This window comes from Lolium perenne, chromosome 5 (assembly GCF_019359855.2).
Source record: "Lolium perenne isolate Kyuss_39 chromosome 5, Kyuss_2.0, whole genome shotgun sequence".
Classification (NCBI taxonomy): Eukaryota; Viridiplantae; Streptophyta; class Magnoliopsida; order Poales; family Poaceae; genus Lolium; species Lolium perenne.
The window spans coordinates 26,242,420-26,265,461 of record NC_067248.2 but is presented as its reverse complement, the minus strand read 5'-3'; the positions used below and the strand labels follow the sequence as shown (position 1 = coordinate 26,265,461).

The window sequence follows — 23,042 nt, the reverse complement described above, 5'->3', positions numbered from 1 at the left end:
GGACCTCGCTACTCCTGCTTCTACTCCCCTCGACACCTGGCGGTTCGTCCTCGCGGCGATCTTGTGGTCCATCTGGAAGTCGAGGAACGACCTCGTCTTCAACGGAGTGAGCCACTCCACCGGCTCGACGTTACAGAGAGCGGGGGATGACATCGCCGTCTGGCGGTGGCGGCTTCGCCCTGCAGACCGTGCTCCGCTTGACTCGCTTCACGCTCTTGTACTCGCTAGGGCTGTGATGTGATTATTCTCTTCTCCCCCCACCCTGTTTTCCCTATCTGTATGATTGACTGGCTACTTGGCTGTTTTCGAGAAATGAAATAACAAACGGTGGGGTTTCCCCCCCCCCCCCCCCGTCTACCTCGAAAAAAAAGAAGGTCTAGTACCAACCTAGAACAACGTTTCTGTTGTTTGGTTGCAACCCAAAATCCGTTTCTGGTTACCTCTTATCTTCAGTGGTGAGGTTATCAACGATCAACAACACAAACAAAAACACAATAATGCAAGTACAAGCAAACTTAGCATTGATCATAGACGACACAAGTTTAGGACACACCATTGTTCAGACACAATCATAGTTCAGGACACAACAGACACAATCATAGTTCAAGACACGACACGAACAACAACTAGACACGATATGGTAGCAGTGACACACAATCATGTAAGCTTTAGACATGATTTTCGAAGATGACACACCCTGGTAGCATCACCATGGTACATGCACCTGCTCATCACCCCAGTGCAGGTGTAGTCGAAGATGACCACACTGTACTTGAAGGAGGACACCTTCTTGAAGGTGAGCAATTGGCCTACCTTGAAGCCCGCCCACCTCTGGTCGATGTATGCGTCATCGCATTCTCTCATCGTAGTCATCCTCCAGTTGCATCTGTAGGATAACGTTGCATAGAAAACAAAAATTTTCCTACCGCGAACACGCAATCCAAGCCAAGATGCAATCTTGAAGACGGTAGCAACGAGGGGGTATCGAGTCTCACCCTTGAAGAGATTCCAAAGCCTACAAGATGAGGCTCTTGTTGCTGCGGTAGACGTTCACTTGCCGCTTGCAAAAGCGCGTAGAAGATCTTGATCACGATCGCTTCCGGCGCAACGAACGGGCAGCACCTCCGTACTCGGTCACACGTTCGGTTGTTGATGAAGACGACGTCCACCTCCCCGTTCCAGCGGGCAGCGGAAGTAGTAGCTCCTCTTGAATCCGACAGCACGATGGCGTGGTGTCGGTGGTGGTGGAGAAGTCCGGCGGAGCTTCGCTAAGCGTGCGGGAAGTGGAGGAGCGGGGCGGCTAGGGTTTGGGGAGAGGGGGGGGGCGCCGGCCACTATAGGTGGTGCGGCCACCTTGTGCTTGTTGGGGTGGCCGGCCCCCTCCCCTTGCCCCTCATTATATAGGTGGAACCCCAAGTGTTGGTCTCCAAGTCTTCGAATAAGACCCGAACCCAAAACCTTCCATATGGTTGGCAAACCTACCCAAGCTAGGACTCCCACTAGAGGTGGGAGTTCCATCTCCCATATGGGGGGGTGGCCGGCCCCCTAAGGGGGAGTCCACTTGGGACTCCACCCCCACTAGGGTTGGCCGGCCATGGGACTCCACCTTCCTTGGTGGTTTCTTCCGGACTTTTCTAGAACCTTCTAGAACCTTCCATAGAACCTTCCGCGTCAATTTATTTCATATAAAATGACATCCTATATATGAATCTTATTCTCCGGACCATTCCGGAACTCCTCGTGATGTCCGGGATCTCATCCGGGACTCCGAACAAATATTCGAACTCCATTCCATATTCAAGTTCTACCATTTCAACATCCAACTTTAAGTGTGTCACCCTACGGTTCGTGAACTATGCGGACATGGTTGAGTACTCACTCCGACCAATAACCAATAGCGGGATCTGGAGATCCATAATGGCTCCCACATATTCAACGATGACTTTAGTGATCGAATGAACCATTCACATACAATACCAATTCCCTTTGTCACACGATATTTTACTTGTCCGAGGTTTGATCTTCGGTATCACTCTATACCTTGTTCAACCTCGTCTCCTGACAAGTACTCTTTACTCGTACCGTGGTATGTGGTCTCTTATGAACTCATTCATATGCTTGCAAGACATTAGATGACATTCCACCGAGAGGGCCCAGAGTATATCTATCCGTCATCGGGATGGACAAATCCCACTGTTGATCCATATGCCTCAACTCATACTTTCCGGATACTTAATCCCACCTTTATAACCACCCATTTACGCAGTGGCGTTTGGTGTAATCAAAGTACCTTTTCGGTATAAGTGATTTGTAACACCCCAACTTTTGCAACCTTGATTAATTGTCCATATTTCAAAAATTAGGGGGAACAAAAACTTTTTCTATAGACTAATTTAGATGAGTTGCCTTGATTTGTTTGTTGTGATGAATTGCTTTGATCTGCCGCTAGATATATTGTCTTGATTTCTTGTTGAGTTCTGTGTTGAGTACCTCAAAGAACAACACCTCTAGTGGTCAGACATACAACTCACCTAATAAAACACATGTGTGACTTAGGTAAAATTGTTTTCCTTTTTACTACATCAAACTCTTCTCCTGATGGCAACATGAGTGTGCCATCTTGATATTCCTATTTGTGTTAGTCCAGCTCAAACCATCCTTGAATCCAAAATTTGGGATCATCTACCCTCATCACATCCTTCTCTTATACCCACTCATCATAGGTTGATTCTGAAGCCAAGTCAACAATCTGTTTTGGCAAGCTTATAAGTTCCAGACTTTGGCAGTTGATATCTAAGCAACCACCACTGTTATTGTTGACCTCAATGCATGGATCTCATCTATGCAACATCCTCTTCAACCTCCACGTCTTGCATGTCTCAGTCAATCCTTGCAGCTCATATATTCAACTTGATCTTGTACCCTATCCAATGTTTTACCTCAAGATCACTTCCTTCACTTTTACCTCTTGTTTTTATTCAAGTTTAATCTTCACAAAACCAAGATTGGGAATGATGGGTACATTTTGAGGCCACCATCTACCCTTGAGAACACTCCTCCCTAAATTAGTTTTCTTTCTCAAAAACCCTATTGTTTTTCCTTCTCTAGTTTTGATCACAAAACTACTTCTAGTTTTTTATAAAATCTTTTCAGGATATTTCTTCAAAGAAAACAAAGAACTGAAATGGGTTTTGTTTTTCATCCCATTTCTACCAAGTACTGATTTCTAAAACATTATTTTCTATTTTTTTTTCCATTTTACAAAAGGCTTGTTTATGGTACCTATACCATTTCTTGTCTTCCTCTTGCTTATTTTACATTTGAGAAAAACTCTACTTCACTTGAGAAAGTAAGTAGAACATTTTGACCTCCTATGTTCCAACTAGTTTCTCTCAACATTTTCAAATTCCATTCCACTTGAGTTCATTCCCAATTGAGGTGTTTCAAATCCCTTTCAAATAAATTTTTTTTTTCAAATGACAATCCTTGCACATCTTATGCACATCACTGATTTACCACATTGTATCCCCTCATCCTCCAATTCTTGATCAAATGGATGATCATTTGATACTTTCAAATGGACTCCCTTCAACTGAACCCTAGACTCAGGGAGTATTTCAAACCACTCCCAATTGACCTCTTTTTTTTAGAGCAACTTATTTTTCCTCATACCTATCTCACTCCCCCATTCTTTTCCATCAACACCTTGACCTCTTGAATTGATTTTATGCCACCATATTCACCATTGGTATTGTATCTGTACTTCCATCACTACCCCTCTAAACCTTGGATCTATCTCTTTCCATCATTTGTTTGCCACAAACAAAGTGATAACAAATTTTCCTTTTAATGCATATCACTCTCACTCTCCATTTCTATCTCTATGTCTCAACCTCCATCAACATTACCTCCTCAACATCATGCACATGGATGATGTGCATCTCTCTCTCATTGTTCATTTTTGTTTGGCAAGAATGGAGCCGGCCAATTTGTGTTCGCATTCAAAATTCGGCCAGCACTATCTCCCCTTTTCCTTCTTATACAAGCCATGCCTCCCACCTACCCCAATCCATAAATGGGCAGCCTCCCAACCAACTCAATCAATGAGGAGGCAGCCAACCCACCCCCTCTCCCTCTATATAAAGGGGCTTGGCAGCCCACTCCCTCCTCACTTGCTCTCATTTCCCACTCTCCACTCCTCTCCACTCCTCTCCTTTGCCTCATTTCTTTTCACTCCCTACTATTTCCTCCACTCCCTCACACTCTCCTCCTCCACTTTCCCACGAAAATGGTGCTCCCCTTGCTCCCATGGCCGGCCATAGCCATGGCAAGCCACCAAGATGAAGCTCTCCCCCTCCCTCAAGCTCATCCTCACCATGAGAGCCTCCCTCTCCTTCTTCTCCCTAACCTTAGATGGTTTAATCTCCTCTTCTTCTCCCTCCATTGCTAAGATTGGATCTTGATGAAGGTGCATGTTGGTCCAAGCATGGAGAAGGTTGAGCTATCCTCAGATCTGAAGTTCTTGAGCAAAGTTCGTCCAAAACCTTGCAGTAATTTCTGTTTCTTGCTGTTTCAGATTCTGGTACGATCTTGTAAAATCCGCCAAATCTCGTGTGCAGATCCAAATCGAGTGGTTCAAAGTTCTGCAGATAGGTACTGAAACTATCTACAACTTGGCGTTGGTCTCATCCTCAAATTCATTACGGATTTTGCATGATAAATAAAGTTCTGCAAACATGCAGAATCATTGTTTGTTAGATTTCCTCTGTTTTACAAAACCTTTTTGAGCAAACTCAATTTTGGGTGAAAGCCCTCTCCAGTACCTTCATTTTGGCGTTGGGTTCACTTCAAATGACCTAATGGAATTGAAATGGTTCACAGATCAAGATCTGGTCAGATCTGACTTTGTCGAATTAAATCAGGAGCTTGGAAACGAATTTTTGAATAAAACCAGTTGGGTAAGAACCACCTTTACATTACCTTTCAGATGCAGCTGACCTCATATTTTTATGAGTTGTGTACGATTTGTGGTGAATTAAACTTTTTCTGTGTGTTCTGCAGACATGGCTGTTAGCTTTTAATTCATCAAAAATCCATTTTTGAACCTAATTGAGTGATTCCACTTCTGTAGGATTGCTGAATGTTTTCTTAATCATCTCAAACAAGTTTCAAACCTTTATCTATTCTGCAACTCCATAGTTAAAGCAAATGGTGAAAACATGCAGTGAACTTGTAAATCCATTTGTGAGAGTTTCAGAAATATTTTGAACCCAAATCCAATTGCGTGTGAATCTCTGTTTAATTACCTTTCAAATGCCAGTGGCCTCATATTTTTAGGATGTTTCTACGATTTATGGCTTACAGATCTTGTTTTCTGTACAGTCAGATTCAAAGAAATTCCTAAAATTGTAGGTTTGATATTTTTGGGTGTTTCCAATTGGGTTAGTCTTGTATTAGTACTGGCCATCTAGGAAAAATAGTGTTAGTCTCTGTTCATGCATTTTCGTTACTGTTAGTAAGGTATATGTGTGACATGCATTGTTGGACCAAAACTTGTTGGGTTTATTTAAAAACCTTGACCAACTCTTTTTATTAGAAATGGGCAACCTTTGTTTTATGTTTGCAAAACAAAATCTCTGCAATTTAACATTAGCTCTTTTGTTTTGCTTAAGTTTTCAAATGGTAGGGCATATCATTTGCTTCCTATTCTTGTGTGGTGTTATGTGAGCAAACTAAGTTAGGAAAACTGTTTTCTACTTTTTCCAAAAATGTTTGAAAATGTTTTGTGAATGTATTTGATGTCAAACTAATGCTTTTGTCCTCTTTATGATGTTATCTACCAGGGGATGTTTGGTTTATACTATGGTGATAACCGAGAGAGGCAATTGCTAAGTTGTGATACTCTCATACCTTTACTAGGTAAATAACATGGGTTTTCTTTAAGTTGTTTGTGGTATCTATAAGTCCTTTGTATGGTAGCTCTTTATTGAATGGTTAAATTATGGTTGTTGTATGTTTGTTTTGTTGGTGCAATGTGATTGATTGTGTTCCTTTTATATTTTCCGGCGATAGACGCGAGCAATTCCGGAGAAGAAGAAGAAGTGGAATTGGACAAGGATTTTATTTATATTGTTGGGATTCTTATATTGATGGAGTTGAAGAAGTACAGGGACAAATAAGCCAAGGCAAGCCATCTTTTGATCTCTGATCCGGTGTCTAGTTGGATGTCATTTGTTGATGTTCAAAGCGCCTTCATTCTATGTGTGTTATTATCTCTATTTATGTCATCTATGTGTGATTGCAAGTGGGGTACTCCCTAGTGGTGATGCTCCACTATTGTCCTTGTGTTATGGGATGCATGGTAACATGGCCGTGCTATTCCACTTGGTGATCTTGTATGCTCAACTTGAGCATGTTCCATCTCAAGATATTAACTTACACCACACCCACCCCCTTTGTAGTATAGAGGTATCAATGTCATGTATCTTGGTGTATTCTCAACTTGAGAGGAGTATGCCGTGTACCATCTTGGAGAATATGTTGGATAGTGACACTCCACTATCTAAGTTGTGTTATTAGCACCACAAATCTGAGAGTATATTCCTCCTTGTGTTGTCATAATACATGCTTACCTTAAGCAAGTATGATCCACTCCACTACCCCTTTATACCTCATCTATGGCGGGATGACTCTCATCTCGGCCGTAGTGCATTACTAGTTCAACTCATGAAACTATAGGTTGGGAACCCCTCAAGGTTTTCCTTGTTGTAAATGTTTATGAAAACCTTGGGTGAGGCAATCTTACCCAAGCGTATGGTTTATGAAAGGAAAGGATCTTGACAAAGATGGTTGGAAAGAGGAAATGTGTGTGTGACTTGGGTTTTTGAGAAAAACGACACATGGTTCTCTGTATTCGCCCGGAACAATTAACCCGCGCAACCACACTACTCCAACGTGGGCACGGGGCTTAGCTTGACGTTTGTTCTTCTTAGCATGAGGCACCGCACAACTATACAAGGGTACGGTTACCCCCGAGTCCGGGTTGTCGTAGTTGGAGACAATCGTATAACGGGAGGCCTTCGGGGCTGACCCGTCCGGAAGACACTATGGGTCTCCTGGCTTGGCGGTGGAGCCACGCTCAAAGGGAGGTGAGCTGCCACGGTGCCGGGGAGGTACATACTCCATAGGGTAGGACCTCTTGCTAAGTTGAATAGGCGAAAGGCTTCGACTGATTATCCGAGACTCGCATACTTTCGTATGACGAACCGGGGATGATCCCGGCGGATTTATCAGATCTTGTGGGGAAAGTGCGCACACTCTGCAGAGTTAAAACTATTCGAATAGCCGCGTCCGCGGTCATGGACGGTTGGGATGGCCGTTACCGAGCTGTGTCGAGTTTTGGTTTAGAAAATGATTTCCAAAGGAAATGTGTGTGTTGGATGTACCGGAAGTGCAGAAAGGCTGGTGCCCACCATATGGAGATGGTCGAGGAAAATGAAACAAAATTGGGTGACCCTTCCTAGTGTTTCATGTAGAGGGACTCTTCTTCAATAAAGATATAGAGATGTCGTAGTTTATCTTTTGAAGTATCTTCTTCAACAAAGATATAGAGATGTCGTAGTTTATCTTTTGAAGTATCTTCTTCAACAAAGATATAGAGATGTCATAGGACTTTCCTAGTATCCCCATCAATTGAGATGGCGGTATGCTACCTCTTCTTTAACAAAGGTATAGAGATGTAATAGGACTCCCTTAGTGTCCCCATCACTCGAGATGCCGGGATGCTATATCCACAAGAGAAACTATTTCTCTTCCACATGCTACATCCACGAGAGAAACTATTTTTCCTCTCTTGCCTTCTCTAGTTAGAATTTTTATCACCTTCTTGATGGTTTGCGAGTACAATTCCAAATGTACTCACGGCTTTGTCCCTGGCTATTTACTTGGCCAGACTTGAAGGAGTTCGACAGATGAAGAAGGAGTTGACGACGTCTATGCGGGCTAGGAACGTCTCCCCAGTCAGTTGCCTGTAGGGTTATGGCAGATGACTTGGGTACTGCGCTGCTGAAGTGATGATGCTACTCTGATGTTTAGTTAGGCCCTTCGAGGCTATTATGTAAGTATTGGTCATGTGACCATGTTGTAATTTTCTTATTCCGCTTTGTAATGGACGGTGTAATTTGATATCAGTTCAGTTATGTGTTCACGGTGCACTGATCATGGGATCGTGAACTGTATACATAACAGGGTATTTCGGACAGCTAGTCCGGGGTCCCCACAGAGCTGGTATCAGAGCCATCCTGACTGTAGGAGACCTTAGTTAGCATGGACGTTAGTTAGGAAACAAGTACTTGGACAAAACTATTTACAAAACAAATTGTTTCTTTAGTCGGAAGTATAGCTTCTACTCCTCTTATTTATTCAAAGCTTCTAAAATTCTTACCTCTCCGCTTTATAAAAAGGTTTGAAAATTCTTACTCTATTGTCTCAGCCAATTCAAACCTACATATTGGACGATGTCCCCAACTCAGACTGGAGACTCGAACTCGAAGATGGCTCAATCCCTCAGGAAGACTCATATATCTCCAACTGCAGCTATTGAAGATTGGATGCCGACGTAGCCGTGTGCTTGTTGGGATGATAACATCATGTCTTTGGTTGTCACCAAAGTCTGTCAAGGAGCTGACCCTCTTCCTCCGTGGACTTGCACTTTTTGCAGTCATCTGGGATCAAGTCCTCAGTTCTTGACTAGTAATTTTTAGGCCAGCTACAAGAAGTTGACGATTTCGGGAGTACCTCAACAACTACCTCTTCGAAGACCTCACGTTCCCGGGATGTTGAGCAAGAAGACTATGCAGTTTTCTCCTCCGCCTCAACATAGAAGACCGAACACCAGGCCTGCTTCGCAACCAACTGCCCCGAAAATCCATGTTGGAGTCCATAAGAGCAAAATGAAGATGGCAACATATGTGACCAGCCCCCAAACCAATAGGATGGATAGGACAAACTCAATCGCTTTGATTGAGCTACCCCCACGCATTAGGCATTCCATGGGTACTTAGGTTACCATGCCTGGTTTGATGATTGCTTGTAGTTCCCTTGTGTGCTGCCTTGAGTGTCTTTTGTTTGTTTGTTGTGTGTATAATTGTCTTGGCTTTTCGGTCTGAAAAACACCCTTAGTGTGATAAACTAGCTTAGAAAGCCTCCCAAAGATGTTTTCACCCTCACCTACCTCGCCGATGTTTTGCTAACTGCTAGTTAGTTGGATAAGTTAACGAAAAGCTCTAACTCTACCCCCGTTAGCAGTTGTTTTTCAAACATCAGGAAAACTAACCCAAACCCCCATCTACGCTAACTTCCTTCAATATCAGCTGGAGCATCTCGACTACGCCAAGAAAGAAGAAGCCCTACCTTCAAGAATGACTGCACCTCTGCGAGAAGACATACTAATTTGGACTAACCTTGGAGCATAATCGCGCTAACCTCGAGGATATTTTCTTGAAAACTACCCTCTAACACACCGTCTAACAAGTTGAGTGAACAATAGCGTCAAAGCCAAGCTACATCACATGGTTCATCTGGTCCTCATCAAGTGAAGGCTCCTGAAGATACCTCAAGACTCAAGACTTTAGGCGTAGTTTACCCGCTAACTTCTTAGTTGCTACTGAAGTCAGCACCGACCCTCAAGCTGAAGATTGTCTTCGACGACCCCTGTTGCTGCTTCATATGGGTACCAACCAGGCGTTTCATCAACTTATTAACTCACGGCGCGTCCCCTATGGTTTAGTTAACACCGTGAGTGCCTCTTGAAGTTGCGGTCTGCACGTCGCCCCTGAAGATTCTTCAACTGAGTACGGAAGATCGATGACTCCTTCAGAAGCCCCCGACAGGACCGCAAGGCAGAAGCTCTAAGATTTTCCGAAAGCCCGATGAAAAATCTTAAGGGTGGAAGTCTTCCACTAAAAGTTGGAGTCTAATTTTCGTTAAACTTTACAACCCCTCCAGTTCTACGCTCAGTAATCTCGGGACGAGATTATTTTAAGGGTGGATGATCTGTAACACCCCAACTTTTGCAACCTTGATTAATTGTCCATATTTCAAAAATTAGGGGGAACAAAAACTTTTTCTATAGACTAATTTAGATGAGTTGCCTTGATTTGTTTGTTGTGATGAATTGCTTTGATCTGCCGCTAGATATATTGTCTTGATTTCTTGTTGAGTTCTGTGTTGAGTACCTCAAAGAACAACACCTCTAGTGGTCAGACATACAACTCACCTAATAAAACACATGTGTGACTTAGGTAAAATTGTTTTCCTTTTTACTACATCAAACTCTTCTCCTGATGGCAACATGAGTGTGCCATCTTGATATTCCTATTTGTGTTAGTCCAGCTCAAACCATCCTTGAATCCAAAATTTGGGATCATCTACCCTCATCACATCCTTCTCTTATACCCACTCATCATAGGTTGATTCTGAAGCCAAGTCAACAATCTGTTTTGGCAAGCTTATAAGTTCCAGACTTTGGCAGTTGATATCTAAGCAACCACCACTGTTATTGTTGACCTCAATGCATGGATCTCATCTATGCAACATCCTCTTCAACCTCCACGTCTTGCATGTCTCAGTCAATCCTTGCAGCTCATATATTCAACTTGATCTTGTACCCTATCCAATGTTTTACCTCAAGATCACTTCCTTCACTTTTACCTCTTGTTTTTATTCAAGTTTAATCTTCACAAAACCAAGATTGGGAATGATGGGTACATTTTGAGGCCACCATCTACCCTTGAGAACACTCCTCCCTAAATTAGTTTTCTTTCTCAAAAACCCTATTGTTTTTCCTTCTCTAGTTTTGATCACAAAACTACTTCTAGTTTTTTATAAAATCTTTTCAGGATATTTCTTCAAAGAAAACAAAGAACTGAAATGGGTTTTGTTTTGGAAACTGCTGGGCGTCCCCCGGGGGATCTGATTCCCCAGCCCCCGGGTCTCCAGCCGTCGGATCAATCATTTTGACGGTTAGATTTGCATGTAGCAAAAAAACATCTCCGGCAGCAAAAAATCGCCCCCGGCAGCAAATGACTGAAGCAAAAAACGGTTCGTTTAGAAAAAGAAAATAAAAAGGCTGGGCTCGCCCGAGACCTCACCGGAGACCTCGCCGGAGACCACGTAGCAAACATATTACGCAGATGTAGCAAAACCGCAAAAAAATTGTAGCAAATATTTTTATTCATATGCTGCAAATCCCCAAGGCAGCAACTCCGGCCACCCAAGGTAACAGCGCACGTGTCGGCCGGCTCCGGTGAGAAACCTCGCTAGTGTCGACCACGATGGTAGCACCACCGACGGACGAAAGTAGCGGACACCGTCGCCACTTGTAGCAGCGCCGATGGCCGGACGTAGCAGGCGCCGCCGCCGCTTGCAGCAGAGCCGCCGGCCTTTGGTAGGACCGGATGTAGTAGGCGCCGCCGCTTGCAGCAGAGTCTCCGGCATTTGGTAGCAGCGCCGCTGGCCGGACGAAGCAGGCGCCACCGCTGTTTGCAGCAGCGCCGCTGGCCGGACGTAGCAGGCGTCCCCGCCGCTTGCAGCAGCACCGCCGGCCGGACATAGCAGCACCACCGGCGGGACGTAGCAGACGCCGCCGCCTTCGGTAGCATCGCCGCCGTCCGAACGTAGCATACGCCGACAATGGATGTAGCATCACCGGCGGGCGGCATGTACTATGGTGGGGACTCTAGTGGTCGCAGCGGCGCCGCCCACCGTTTGTAGCACAGACGGTCAAGCCTCGTAGCACGCCCCGTTCCCTTGAAGCGCTGGCGGCAGCAGGACCGCCTGAGATCATGGAGAAGGCATGAGACAACAACGTGCAGGAGCGGCTGCCGGAGGAGCTCGACCCCGTGGTGGCGGTGCGGTAGCAGACAACGGTGGCAGTGAAGGTAGCCCACGCCTAGGAGGCGGTTATGGCGGAGCCGGACCAGGCAACAAGGGAGGAGAGGCGCCTCGCGCGCGGCCGAGCTTGAGCAGGAGGGGAAGGAAAATGGTAGCGTGTCGTGGTGACGATGGGGATCGAAGACAACAGCGTTTGGAAGAGATAAGGCCAGAGAGAGGATAACGCCTACACACGTGGGTGGGCCCCGAAGCATCCCTATCTCAAGTCCTAGCGATGACGGGTGCCAGCGACGTGGGACTGAGGTTGCTTGCCCACCAGGGACACGTGTCGTTCGCGGAATAGGGAGGCTGCGAGCGCGTGATCCCCCGGGGGAATAGCATCATTTTCCTTTTGTTTTTCATCCCATTTCTACCAAGTACTGATTTCTAAAACATTATTTTCTATTTTTTTTTCCATTTTACAAAAGGCTTGTTTATGGTACCTATACCATTTCTTGTCTTCCTCTTGCTTATTTTACATTTGAGAAAAACTCTACTTCACTTGAGAAAGTAAGTAGAACATTTTGACCTCCTATGTTCCAACTAGTTTCTCTCAACATTTTCAAATTCCATTCCACTTGAGTTCATTCCCAATTGAGGTGTTTCAAATCCCTTTCAAATAAATTTTTTTTTTTCAAATGACAATCCTTGCACATCTTATGCACATCACTGATTTACCACATTGTATCCCCTCATCCTCCAATTCTTGATCAAATGGATGATCATTTGATACTTTCAAATGGACTCCCTTCAACTGAACCCTAGACTCAGGGAGTATTTCAAACCACTCCCAATTGACCTCTTTTTTTTAGAGCAACTTATTTTTCCTCATACCTATCTCACTCCCCCATTCTTTTCCATCAACACCTTGACCTCTTGAATTGATTTTATGCCACCATATTCACCATTGGTATTGTATCTGTACTTCCATCACTACCCCTCTAAACCTTGGATCTATCTCTTTCCATCATTTGTTTGCCACAAACAAAGTGATAACAAATTTTCCTTTTAATGCATATCACTCTCACTCTCCATTTCTATCTCTATGTCTCAACCTCCATCAACATTACCTCCTCAACATCATGCACATGGATGATGTGCATCTCTCTCTCATTGTTCATTTTTGTTTGGCAAGAATGGAGCCGGCCAATTTGTGTTCGCATTCAAAATTCGGCCAGCACTATCTCCCCTTTTCCTTCTTATACAAGCCATGCCTCCCACCTACCCCAATCCATAAATGGGCAGCCTCCCAACCAACTCAATCAATGAGGAGGCAGCCAACCCACCCCCTCTCCCTCTATATAAAGGGGCTTGGCAGCCCACTCCCTCCTCACTTGCTCTCATTTCCCACTCTCCACTCCTCTCCACTCCTCTCCTTTGCCTCATTTCTTTTCACTCCCTACTATTTCCTCCACTCCCTCACACTCTCCTCCTCCACTTTCCCACGAAAATGGTGCTCCCCTTGCTCCCATGGCCGGCCATAGCCATGGCAAGCCACCAAGATGAAGCTCTCCCCCTCCCTCAAGCTCATCCTCACCATGAGAGCCTCCCTCTCCTTCTTCTCCCTAACCTTAGATGGTTTAATCTCCTCTTCTTCTCCCTCCATTGCTAAGATTGGATCTTGATGAAGGTGCATGTTGGTCCAAGCATGGAGAAGGTTGAGCTATCCTCAGATCTGAAGTTCTTGAGCAAAGTTCGTCCAAAACCTTGCAGTAATTTCTGTTTCTTGCTGTTTCAGATTCTGGTACGATCTTGTAAAATCCGCCAAATCTCGTGTGCAGATCCAAATCGAGTGGTTCAAAGTTCTGCAGATAGGTACTGAAACTATCTACAACTTGGCGTTGGTCTCATCCTCAAATTCATTACGGATTTTGCATGATAAATAAAGTTCTGCAAACATGCAGAATCATTGTTTGTTAGATTTCCTCTGTTTTACAAAACCTTTTTGAGCAAACTCAATTTTGGGTGAAAGCCCTCTCCAGTACCTTCATTTTGGCGTTGGGTTCACTTCAAATGACCTAATGGAATTGAAATGGTTCACAGATCAAGATCTGGTCAGATCTGACTTTGTCGAATTAAATCAGGAGCTTGGAAACGAATTTTTGAATAAAACCAGTTGGGTAAGAACCACCTTTACATTACCTTTCAGATGCAGCTGACCTCATATTTTTATGAGTTGTGTACGATTTGTGGTGAATTAAACTTTTTCTGTGTGTTCTGCAGACATGGCTGTTAGCTTTTAATTCATCAAAAATCCATTTTTGAACCTAATTGAGTGATTCCACTTCTGTAGGATTGCTGAATGTTTTCTTAATCATCTCAAACAAGTTTCAAACCTTTATCTATTCTGCAACTCCATAGTTAAAGCAAATGGTGAAAACATGCAGTGAACTTGTAAATCCATTTGTGAGAGTTTCAGAAATATTTTGAACCCAAATCCAATTGCGTGTGAATCTCTGTTTAATTACCTTTCAAATGCCAGTGGCCTCATATTTTTAGGATGTTTCTACGATTTATGGCTTACAGATCTTGTTTTCTGTACAGTCAGATTCAAAGAAATTCCTAAAATTGTAGGTTTGATATTTTTGGGTGTTTCCAATTGGGTTAGTCTTGTATTAGTACTGGCCATCTAGGAAAAATAGTGTTAGTCTCTGTTCATGCATTTTCGTTACTGTTAGTAAGGTATATGTGTGACATGCATTGTTGGACCAAAACTTGTTGGGTTTATTTAAAAACCTTGACCAACTCTTTTTATTAGAAATGGGCAACCTTTGTTTTATGTTTGCAAAACAAAATCTCTGCAATTTAACATTAGCTCTTTTGTTTTGCTTAAGTTTTCAAATGGTAGGGCATATCATTTGCTTCCTATTCTTGTGTGGTGTTATGTGAGCAAACTAAGTTAGGAAAACTGTTTTCTACTTTTTCCAAAAATGTTTGAAAATGTTTTGTGAATGTATTTGATGTCAAACTAATGCTTTTGTCCTCTTTATGATGTTATCTACCAGGGGATGTTTGGTTTATACTATGGTGATAACCGAGAGAGGCAATTGCTAAGTTGTGATACTCTCATACCTTTACTAGGTAAATAACATGGGTTTTCTTTAAGTTGTTTGTGGTATCTATAAGTCCTTTGTATGGTAGCTCTTTATTGAATGGTTAAATTATGGTTGTTGTATGTTTGTTTTGTTGGTGCAATGTGATTGATTGTGTTCCTTTTATATTTTCCGGCGATAGACGCGAGCAATTCCGGAGAAGAAGAAGAAGTGGAATTGGACAAGGATTTTATTTATATTGTTGGGATTCTTATATTGATGGAGTTGAAGAAGTACAGGGACAAATAAGCCAAGGCAAGCCATCTTTTGATCTCTGATCCGGTGTCTAGTTGGATGTCATTTGTTGATGTTCAAAGCGCCTTCATTCTATGTGTGTTATTATCTCTATTTATGTCATCTATGTGTGATTGCAAGTGGGGTACTCCCTAGTGGTGATGCTCCACTATTGTCCTTGTGTTATGGGATGCATGGTAACATGGCCGTGCTATTCCACTTGGTGATCTTGTATGCTCAACTTGAGCATGTTCCATCTCAAGATATTAACTTACACCACACCCACCCCCTTTGTAGTATAGAGGTATCAATGTCATGATCTTGGTGTATTCTCAACTTGAGAGGAGTATGCCGTGTACCATCTTGGAGAATATGTTGGATAGTGACACTCCACTATCTAAGTTGTGTTATTAGCACCACAAATCTGAGAGTATATTCCTCCTTGTGTTGTCATAATACATGCTTACCTTAAGCAAGTATGATCCACTCCACTACCCCTTTATACCTCATCTATGGCGGGATGACTCTCATCTCGGCCGTAGTGCATTACTAGTTCAACTCATGAAACTATAGGTTGGGAACCCCTCAAGGTTTTCCTTGTTGTAAATGTTTATGAAAACCTTGGGTGAGGCAATCTTACCCAAGCGTATGGTTTATGAAAGGAAAGGATCTTGACAAAGATGGTTGGAAAGAGGAAATGTGTGTGTGACTTGGGTTTTTGAGAAAAACGACACATGGTTCTCTGTATTCGCCCGGAACAATTAACCCGCGCAACCACACTACTCCAACGTGGGCACGGGGCTTAGCTTGACGTTTGTTCTTCTTAGCATGAGGCACCGCACAACTATACAAGGGTACGGTTACCCCCGAGTCCGGGTTGTCGTAGTTGGAGACAATCGTATAACGGGAGGCCTTCGGGGCTGACCCGTCCGGAAGACACTATGGGTCTCCTGGCTTGGCGGTGGAGCCACGCTCAAAGGGAGGTGAGCTGCCACGGTGCCGGGGAGGTACATACTCCATAGGGTAGGACCTCTTGCTAAGTTGAATAGGCGAAAGGCTTCGACTGATTATCCGAGACTCGCATACTTTCGTATGACGAATCGGGGATGATCCCGGCGGATTTATCAGATCTTGTGGGGAAAGTGCGCACACTCTGCAGAGTTAAAACTATTCGAATAGCCGCGTCCGCGGTCATGGACGGTTGGGATGGCCGTTACCGAGCTGTGTCGAGTTTTGGTTTAGAAAATGATTTCCAAAGGAAATGTGTGTGTTGGATGTACCAGAAGGGTACAGAAAGGCTGGTGCCCACCATATGGAGATGGTCGAGGAAAATGAAACAAAATTGGGTGACCCTTCCTAGTGTTTCATGTAGAGGGACTCTTCTTCAATAAAGATATAGAGATGTCGTAGTTTATCTTTTGAAGTATCTTCTTCAACAAAGATATAGAGATGTCGTAGTTTATCTTTTGAAGTATCTTCTTCAACAAAGATATAGAGATGTCATAGGACTTTCCTAGTATCCCCATCAATTGAGATGGCGGTATGCTACCTCTTCTTTAACAAAGGTATAGAGATGTAATAGGACTCCCTTAGTGTCCCCATCACTCGAGATGCCAGGATGCTATATCCACAAGAGAAACTATTTCTCTTCCACATGCTACATCCACGAGAGAAACTATTTTTCCTCTCTTGCCTTCTCTAGTTAGAATTTTTATCACCTTCTTGATGGTTTGCGAGTACAATTCCAAATGTACTCACGGCTTTGTCCCTGGCTATTTACTTGGCCAGACTTGAAGGAGTTCGACAGATGAAGAAGGAGTTGACGACGTCTATGCGGGCTAGGAACGTCTCCCCAGTCAGTTGCCTGTAGGGTTATGGCAGATGACTTGGGTACTGCGCTGCTGAAGTGATGATGCTACTCTGATGTTTAGTTAGGCCCTTCGAGGCTATTATGTAAGTATTGGTCATGTGACCATGTTGTAATTTTCTTATTCCGCTTTGTAATGGACGGTGTAATTTGATATCAGTTCAGTTATGTGTTCACGGTGCACTGATCATGGGATCGTGAACTGTATACATAACAGGGTATTTCGGACAGCTAGTCCGGGGTCCCCACATGATTTACATGATCTCATGGTCATAAGGACTAGGTAACTATGTATCGAAAGCTTATAGCAAATAACTTAATGACGAGATCTTATGCTACGCTTAATTGGGTGTGTCCATTACATCATTCATACAATGATATAACCTTGTTATTAATAACATCCAATGTTCATGATTATGAAACTAATCATCCATTAATCAACAAGCTAGTTTAGAGGCATACTAGGGACTTCTTTGTTGTCTACATATCACACATGTACTAATGTTTCGGTTAATACAATTATAGCATAATATATAAACATTTATCATAAACATAAAGATATAAATAATAACCACTTTATTATTGCCTCTAGGGCATATCTCCTTCAGTCTCCCACTTGCACTAGAGTCAATAATCTAGATTACATTGTAATATACCTAACACCCATGGCATTCTGGTGTTGGTCATGCTTTGCCCTAGGGAGAGCTTTAGTCAACGGATCTGCTACATTCAGATCAGTGTGTACTTTGCAAATCTTTACTTCTCCATCTTCGATGTACTCGCGAATCGAGTGGTAACGCAGCTTGATATGCTTCAGCCTCTTGTGTGACCTTGGCTCTTGTGCATTGGCGATGGCACCCATGTTATCACAGTATATGATTAATGGGTCCAATGCACTAGGAACCACACCGAGCTCTACAATGAACCTCTTCATCCATACCGCTTCTGATGAAGCCTCTGAAGCCACTATGTACTCTGATTCTGTTGAAGACTTCGCCACCGTGCACTGCTTCGAGCTTGCCCAGCTTACTGCAGCACCATTCAATATAAACACGTACCCAGACTGTGACTTAGTGTCATCAGGATCAGTGTTCCAACTTGCATCGGTGTAACCGTTTACAACGAGCTCTTGGTCACCTCCATAACAAAGAAACATATCCTTAGTTCTTTTCAAGTACTTCAGGATATTCTTGACCGCTGTCCAGTGTTCCATTCCTGGATCACTTTGATATCTGCTAGTCAAACTAACAGCATGTGCTATATCCGGTCTAGTACATAGCATGGCATACATGATAGATCCTACTGCCGAGGCATAGGGGATATTACTCATCCTTTCTCTTTCTTCTGCCGTAGCCGGTCCTTGAGTCTTACTCAAGACCTTGCCTGGTAACATAGGTAAGAACCCTTTCTTACTTTCGTCCATTCTAAACTTCTTTAGAATCTTGTCCAGATATGTACTCTGTGATAGCCCTATTAGGCGTCTTGATCTATCTCTATAAATCTTGATGCCTAATATATACGATGCTTCACCAAGGTCTTTCATTGAAAAACTATTATTCAAATAACCTTTAACACTGCTTAATAGTTCTATATCATTCCCGATCAATAATATGTCATCTACATATAATATCAGGAATGCTACAGAGCTCCCACTCACTTTCTTGTAAATACAGGCCTCTCCATGACACTGTATAAACCCGAAGTCTTTGATCACCTTATCAAAGCGTCGGTTCCAACTTCTCGATGCTTGCTTCAGTCCATAGATTGAACGCTGAAGTTTGCATACTTTGTCAGCATTTTTAGGATCGACAAAACCTTTGGGTTGTACCATATACAACTCTTCCTCAATGTCTCCATTAAGGAACGCCGTTTTGACATCCATCTGCCAAATCTCATAATCGAAAAATGCAGCTATTGCTAACAAAATCCTCACAGATTTTAGCTTCGCTACAGGTGAGAAAGTCTCATCGTAGTCAACTCCTTGAATTTGTCGGAAACCCTTTGCGACAAGTCGAGCTTTATAGACAGTAATATTACCATCAGCATCTGTTTTTCTCTTGAAGATCCATTTATTCTCGACAGCCTTTCGGCTATCAGGTAAGTCTACCAAAGTCCATACTTTGTTATCATACATGGATCCCATTTCGGATTTCATGGCTTCTTGCCATTTGTTGGAATCTGGGCTCATCATCGCTTCTTCATACGTCGTAGGGTCCTCATCATTGTTATCCACAATCATGACATTTAGACAAGGATCATACCAATCAGGAGTGGTACGTTCCCTTGTCGATCTGTGAGGTTCAGTAGTTTCCTCGTTCGAAGTTTCATGATCATTATCATTAGCTTCCTCTGTTGCCGGTGTAGGCGGCATGTGTACAACTTCCGATCGCGCTACTCTGATCAACGAGTATAGATTCATCAATCTCATCGAGTTCTACTTTTCTTCCAGTCACTTCTTTAGTGAGAAATTCTTTCTCAAGAAAGGTTCCGTTCTTAGCAACAAAGATTTTGCCTTCGGATCTGTGATAGAAAGTGTACCCTATAGTTTCCTTAGGGTATCCTATGAAGACGCATTTCTCCGCTTTGGGTTCTAGCTTGTCCGGTTGTAACTTCTTTACATAGGCTTCGCAACCCCAAACTTTCAGGAACGACAGCTTAGGTTTCTTATTAAACCATAATTCATACAGTGTCATTTCTACGGATTTTGATGGTGCTCTATTTAAAGTGAATGCGGCTGTCTCTAATGCATAACTCCAAAATGATAACGGCAAATCAGTAAGAGACATCATAGAACGAACCATATCTAAGAGAGTTCGATTACGACGTTCGGACACACCGTTTCGTTGTGGTGTTCCCGGCGGTGTCAATTGTGAAAGTATTCCGCATTTCTTTAAATGCATGCCAAACTCATAACTCAGATATTCACCTCCACGATCAGATCGTAGAAATTTGATCTTCTTGTTACGTTGATTTTCTACTTCACTTTGGAATTCCTTAAACTTCTCGAAAGTTTCGGATTTATGTTTCATGAAATAGATATACCCATATCTACTCAGATCATCTGTGAAGGTTAGAACATAACGATAACCACCTCGCGATGCTACGCTCATTGGTCCGCACACATCGGTATGTATGATTTCCAATAAGTCAGTAGCTCGCTCCATCATACCAGAAAATGGAGTCTTAGTCATTTTTCCCATTAGACATGCTTCGCATCTATCAAGTGACTCAAAGTCAAGTGATTCAAGCAATCCATCAGTATGGAGTTTCCTCATGCGTTTCACTCCAATATGACCAAGACGACAGTGCCACATATAAGTAGAATTATCATTCAATTTAATTCGTTTAGCATTAACGTTATGTATATGCGTATCACTACTATCGAGATCTCACAGAAATAAGCCATTCTTTTGTGGTGCTCGACCATAAAAGATATTATTCATAAAAATAGAACAACCATTATTATCAGACTTTACGCTTCCAGTGTCCCTTCTCCTTGCAGTAATAGCACTCAGCATCAGGCTTAGGGCCGTTCTTAGGTTTCACAGGAGGCGTGGCAGCTTTCTTGCCACCCTTCTTGAATTTTCCCTTAGACTTGCCCTGTTTCTTGAAACTGGTGGTCTTGTTGACCATCAACACTTGGTGCTCTTTCTTGATCTCAATCTCAGCAGCTTTTAGCATGCCAAAGAGTTCAGGTAACTCTTTGTTCATGTTCTGCATATTGTAGTTCATCACAAAGTTCTTGTAACTTGGTGGCAGTGATTGAAGGACACGATTAATCCCCAGTCTGTTAGGAATCACTATTCCCAAGTCACTGAGTTTCTTCGCATGCCCGGTCATGGCGAGCATGTGCTCACTAACGGAGCTGCCTTCTTCCATCATACAGCTGAAGAAATGTTTCGATGCTTCATAGCATTCCACGGCCGCATGAGTCTCGAATATAGCTTTCAGCTCATTCATCAACTCATGAGGATCGTGGTGCTCAAAACGTTTTTGAAGATCGGATTCCAGACTGCACAGGATGGCACACTGAACTTGAGAGTACCGAGTTTTCCGATTCTCGTAAACAGCTTTTACTTCATCGGTTTCAGTTTCTGCAGGAGGGTCACCTAGCGGTGCATCAAGCACATATTGCAGATTTCCGCCAGAGAGGAAGATCCTCACATGACGGAACCAGTCGGTGAAGTTGCTACCGTTGCTCTTAAGTTTTTCTTTCTCTAGGAACTGGTTAAAATTAATTGGGGACGCCATCTCTACAACATATATTTGCAAAAGTTTAGACTAAGTTTATGACAAATTGAGTTCAAATTTTAATTCAACATAATTAAAAACTAGGTGAACTCCCACTCAAAACAATATCCCTCGCATTGTCTTAGTGATCACACGAACCAAATCCACCACACCTAAACCCGATCATCACGAGATAAGGTGTGATTTCAATGGCGAACACTCAAAGTGTTCATCATATCAACCATATGATTCATGCTCTACCTTTCGGTATCACGTGTTCCGAGACCATGTCTGTACATGCTAGGCTCGTCAAGGCCACCTTAGTATCCGCATGTGCAAAACTGTCTTGCACCCGTTGTATGTACTTATTGAATCTATCACACCCGATCATCACGAGATGCTTCGAAACGACAAGACTTGGTAACGGTGCTACTAAGGATGAACACTTTATTATCTTGATATTTGATGGCGTGTAACTCACACGTTCGTTGGGAACCCCAAGAGGAATGTATGATGCGCACAGCAGCAAGTTTTCCCTCAGAAAGAAACCAAGGTTTATCGAACCAGGAGGAGCCAAGAAGCACGTTGAAGGTTGATGGCGGCGGGATGTAGTGCGGCACAACACCAGGGATTCCGGCGCCAACGTGGAACCTGCACAACACAACCAAAGTACTTTGCCCCAACGAAACAGTGAGGTTGTCAATCTCACCGGCTTGCTGTAACAAAGGATTAACCGTATTGTGTGGAAGATGATTGTTTGCAGAAAACAGTAAAACAAGTATTGCAGTAGATTGTATTTCAGTAAAGAGAATTGGACCGGGGTCCACAGTTCACTAGAGGTGTCTCTCCCATAAGTTAAAAGCATGTTGGGTGAACAAATTACAGTCGGGCAATTGACAAATAGAGAGGGCATAACAATGCACATACATGTCATGATAAATATAGTGAGATTTAATTGGGCATTACGACAAAGTACATAGACCGCTATCCAGCATGCATCTATGCCTAAAAAGTCCACCTTCAGGTTATCATCCGAACCCCCTCCAGTATTAAGTTGCAAAACAACAGACAATTTCATTAAGTATGGTGCGTAATGTAATCAATAACTACATCCTTAGACACATCATCAATGTTTTATCCCTAGTGGCAACAGCACATCCATAATCTTAGAGGTTTCTGTCACTCCCCCAGATTCACGGAGACATGAACCCACTATCGAGCATAAATACTCCCTCTTGGAGTTACAAGCATCTACTTGGCCAGAGCATCTACTAGTAACGGAGAGCATGCAAGATCATAAACAACACATAGGTAATAACTTGATAATTAACATAACATAGTATTCTCTATCCATCGGATCCCGACAAACACAACATATAGTATTACAGATAGATGATCTTGATCATGTTAGGCAGCTCACAAGATCCAACAATGAAGCACAATGAGGAGAAGACAACCATCTAGCTACTGCTATGGACCCATAGTCCAGGAGTGAACTACTCACTCATCACTCCGGAGGCGACCATGGCGGTGTAGAGTCCTCCGGGAGATGAATCCCCTCTCCGGCAGGGTGCCGGAGGAGATCTCCAGAATCCCCCGAGATGGGATTGGCGGCGGCGGCGTCTCAGTAAGGTTTTCCGTATCGTGGCTCTCGGTACTGGGGGTTTCGCGACGGAGGCTATTTGTAG

General features: G+C 43.2%; 1 protein-coding gene across 18 annotated transcripts; it reads left to right on the top strand.

Annotated features, from left to right (window-relative positions):
- Positions 1-4,175: 4,175 nt before the first annotated feature.
- On the top strand, positions 4,176-17,300 carry LOC127298713 (uncharacterized). 18 transcript variants are annotated; one of them, XR_011744645.1, is made up of 11 exons: positions 4,176-4,531; positions 4,620-4,653; positions 4,882-4,958; positions 5,844-5,919; positions 6,073-6,185; positions 13,562-13,588; positions 13,670-13,746; positions 13,975-14,051; positions 14,937-15,012; positions 15,166-15,278; positions 17,046-17,300. XR_011744645.1 is itself a non-coding variant. In XM_071819781.1 (10 exons), exons 5-9 carry the CDS (start codon positions 13,566-13,568, stop codon positions 15,270-15,272), a joined length of 360 nt encoding a protein of 119 aa, XP_071675882.1. In that variant the 5' UTR covers positions 4,183-4,653; positions 4,882-4,958; positions 5,844-5,919; positions 6,073-6,185; positions 13,562-13,565; the 3' UTR covers positions 15,273-15,278; positions 17,046-17,300. The 18 variants fall into 18 exon arrangements, 2 of the variants coding, with proteins under 2 accessions (XP_071675882.1, XP_071675883.1); XR_011744646.1 differs by having other exon boundaries at positions 13,562-13,624; positions 13,713-13,746; XR_011744648.1 differs by lacking the exon at positions 13,975-14,051.
- The last annotated feature ends 5,742 nt before the right edge of the window (positions 17,301-23,042 follow it).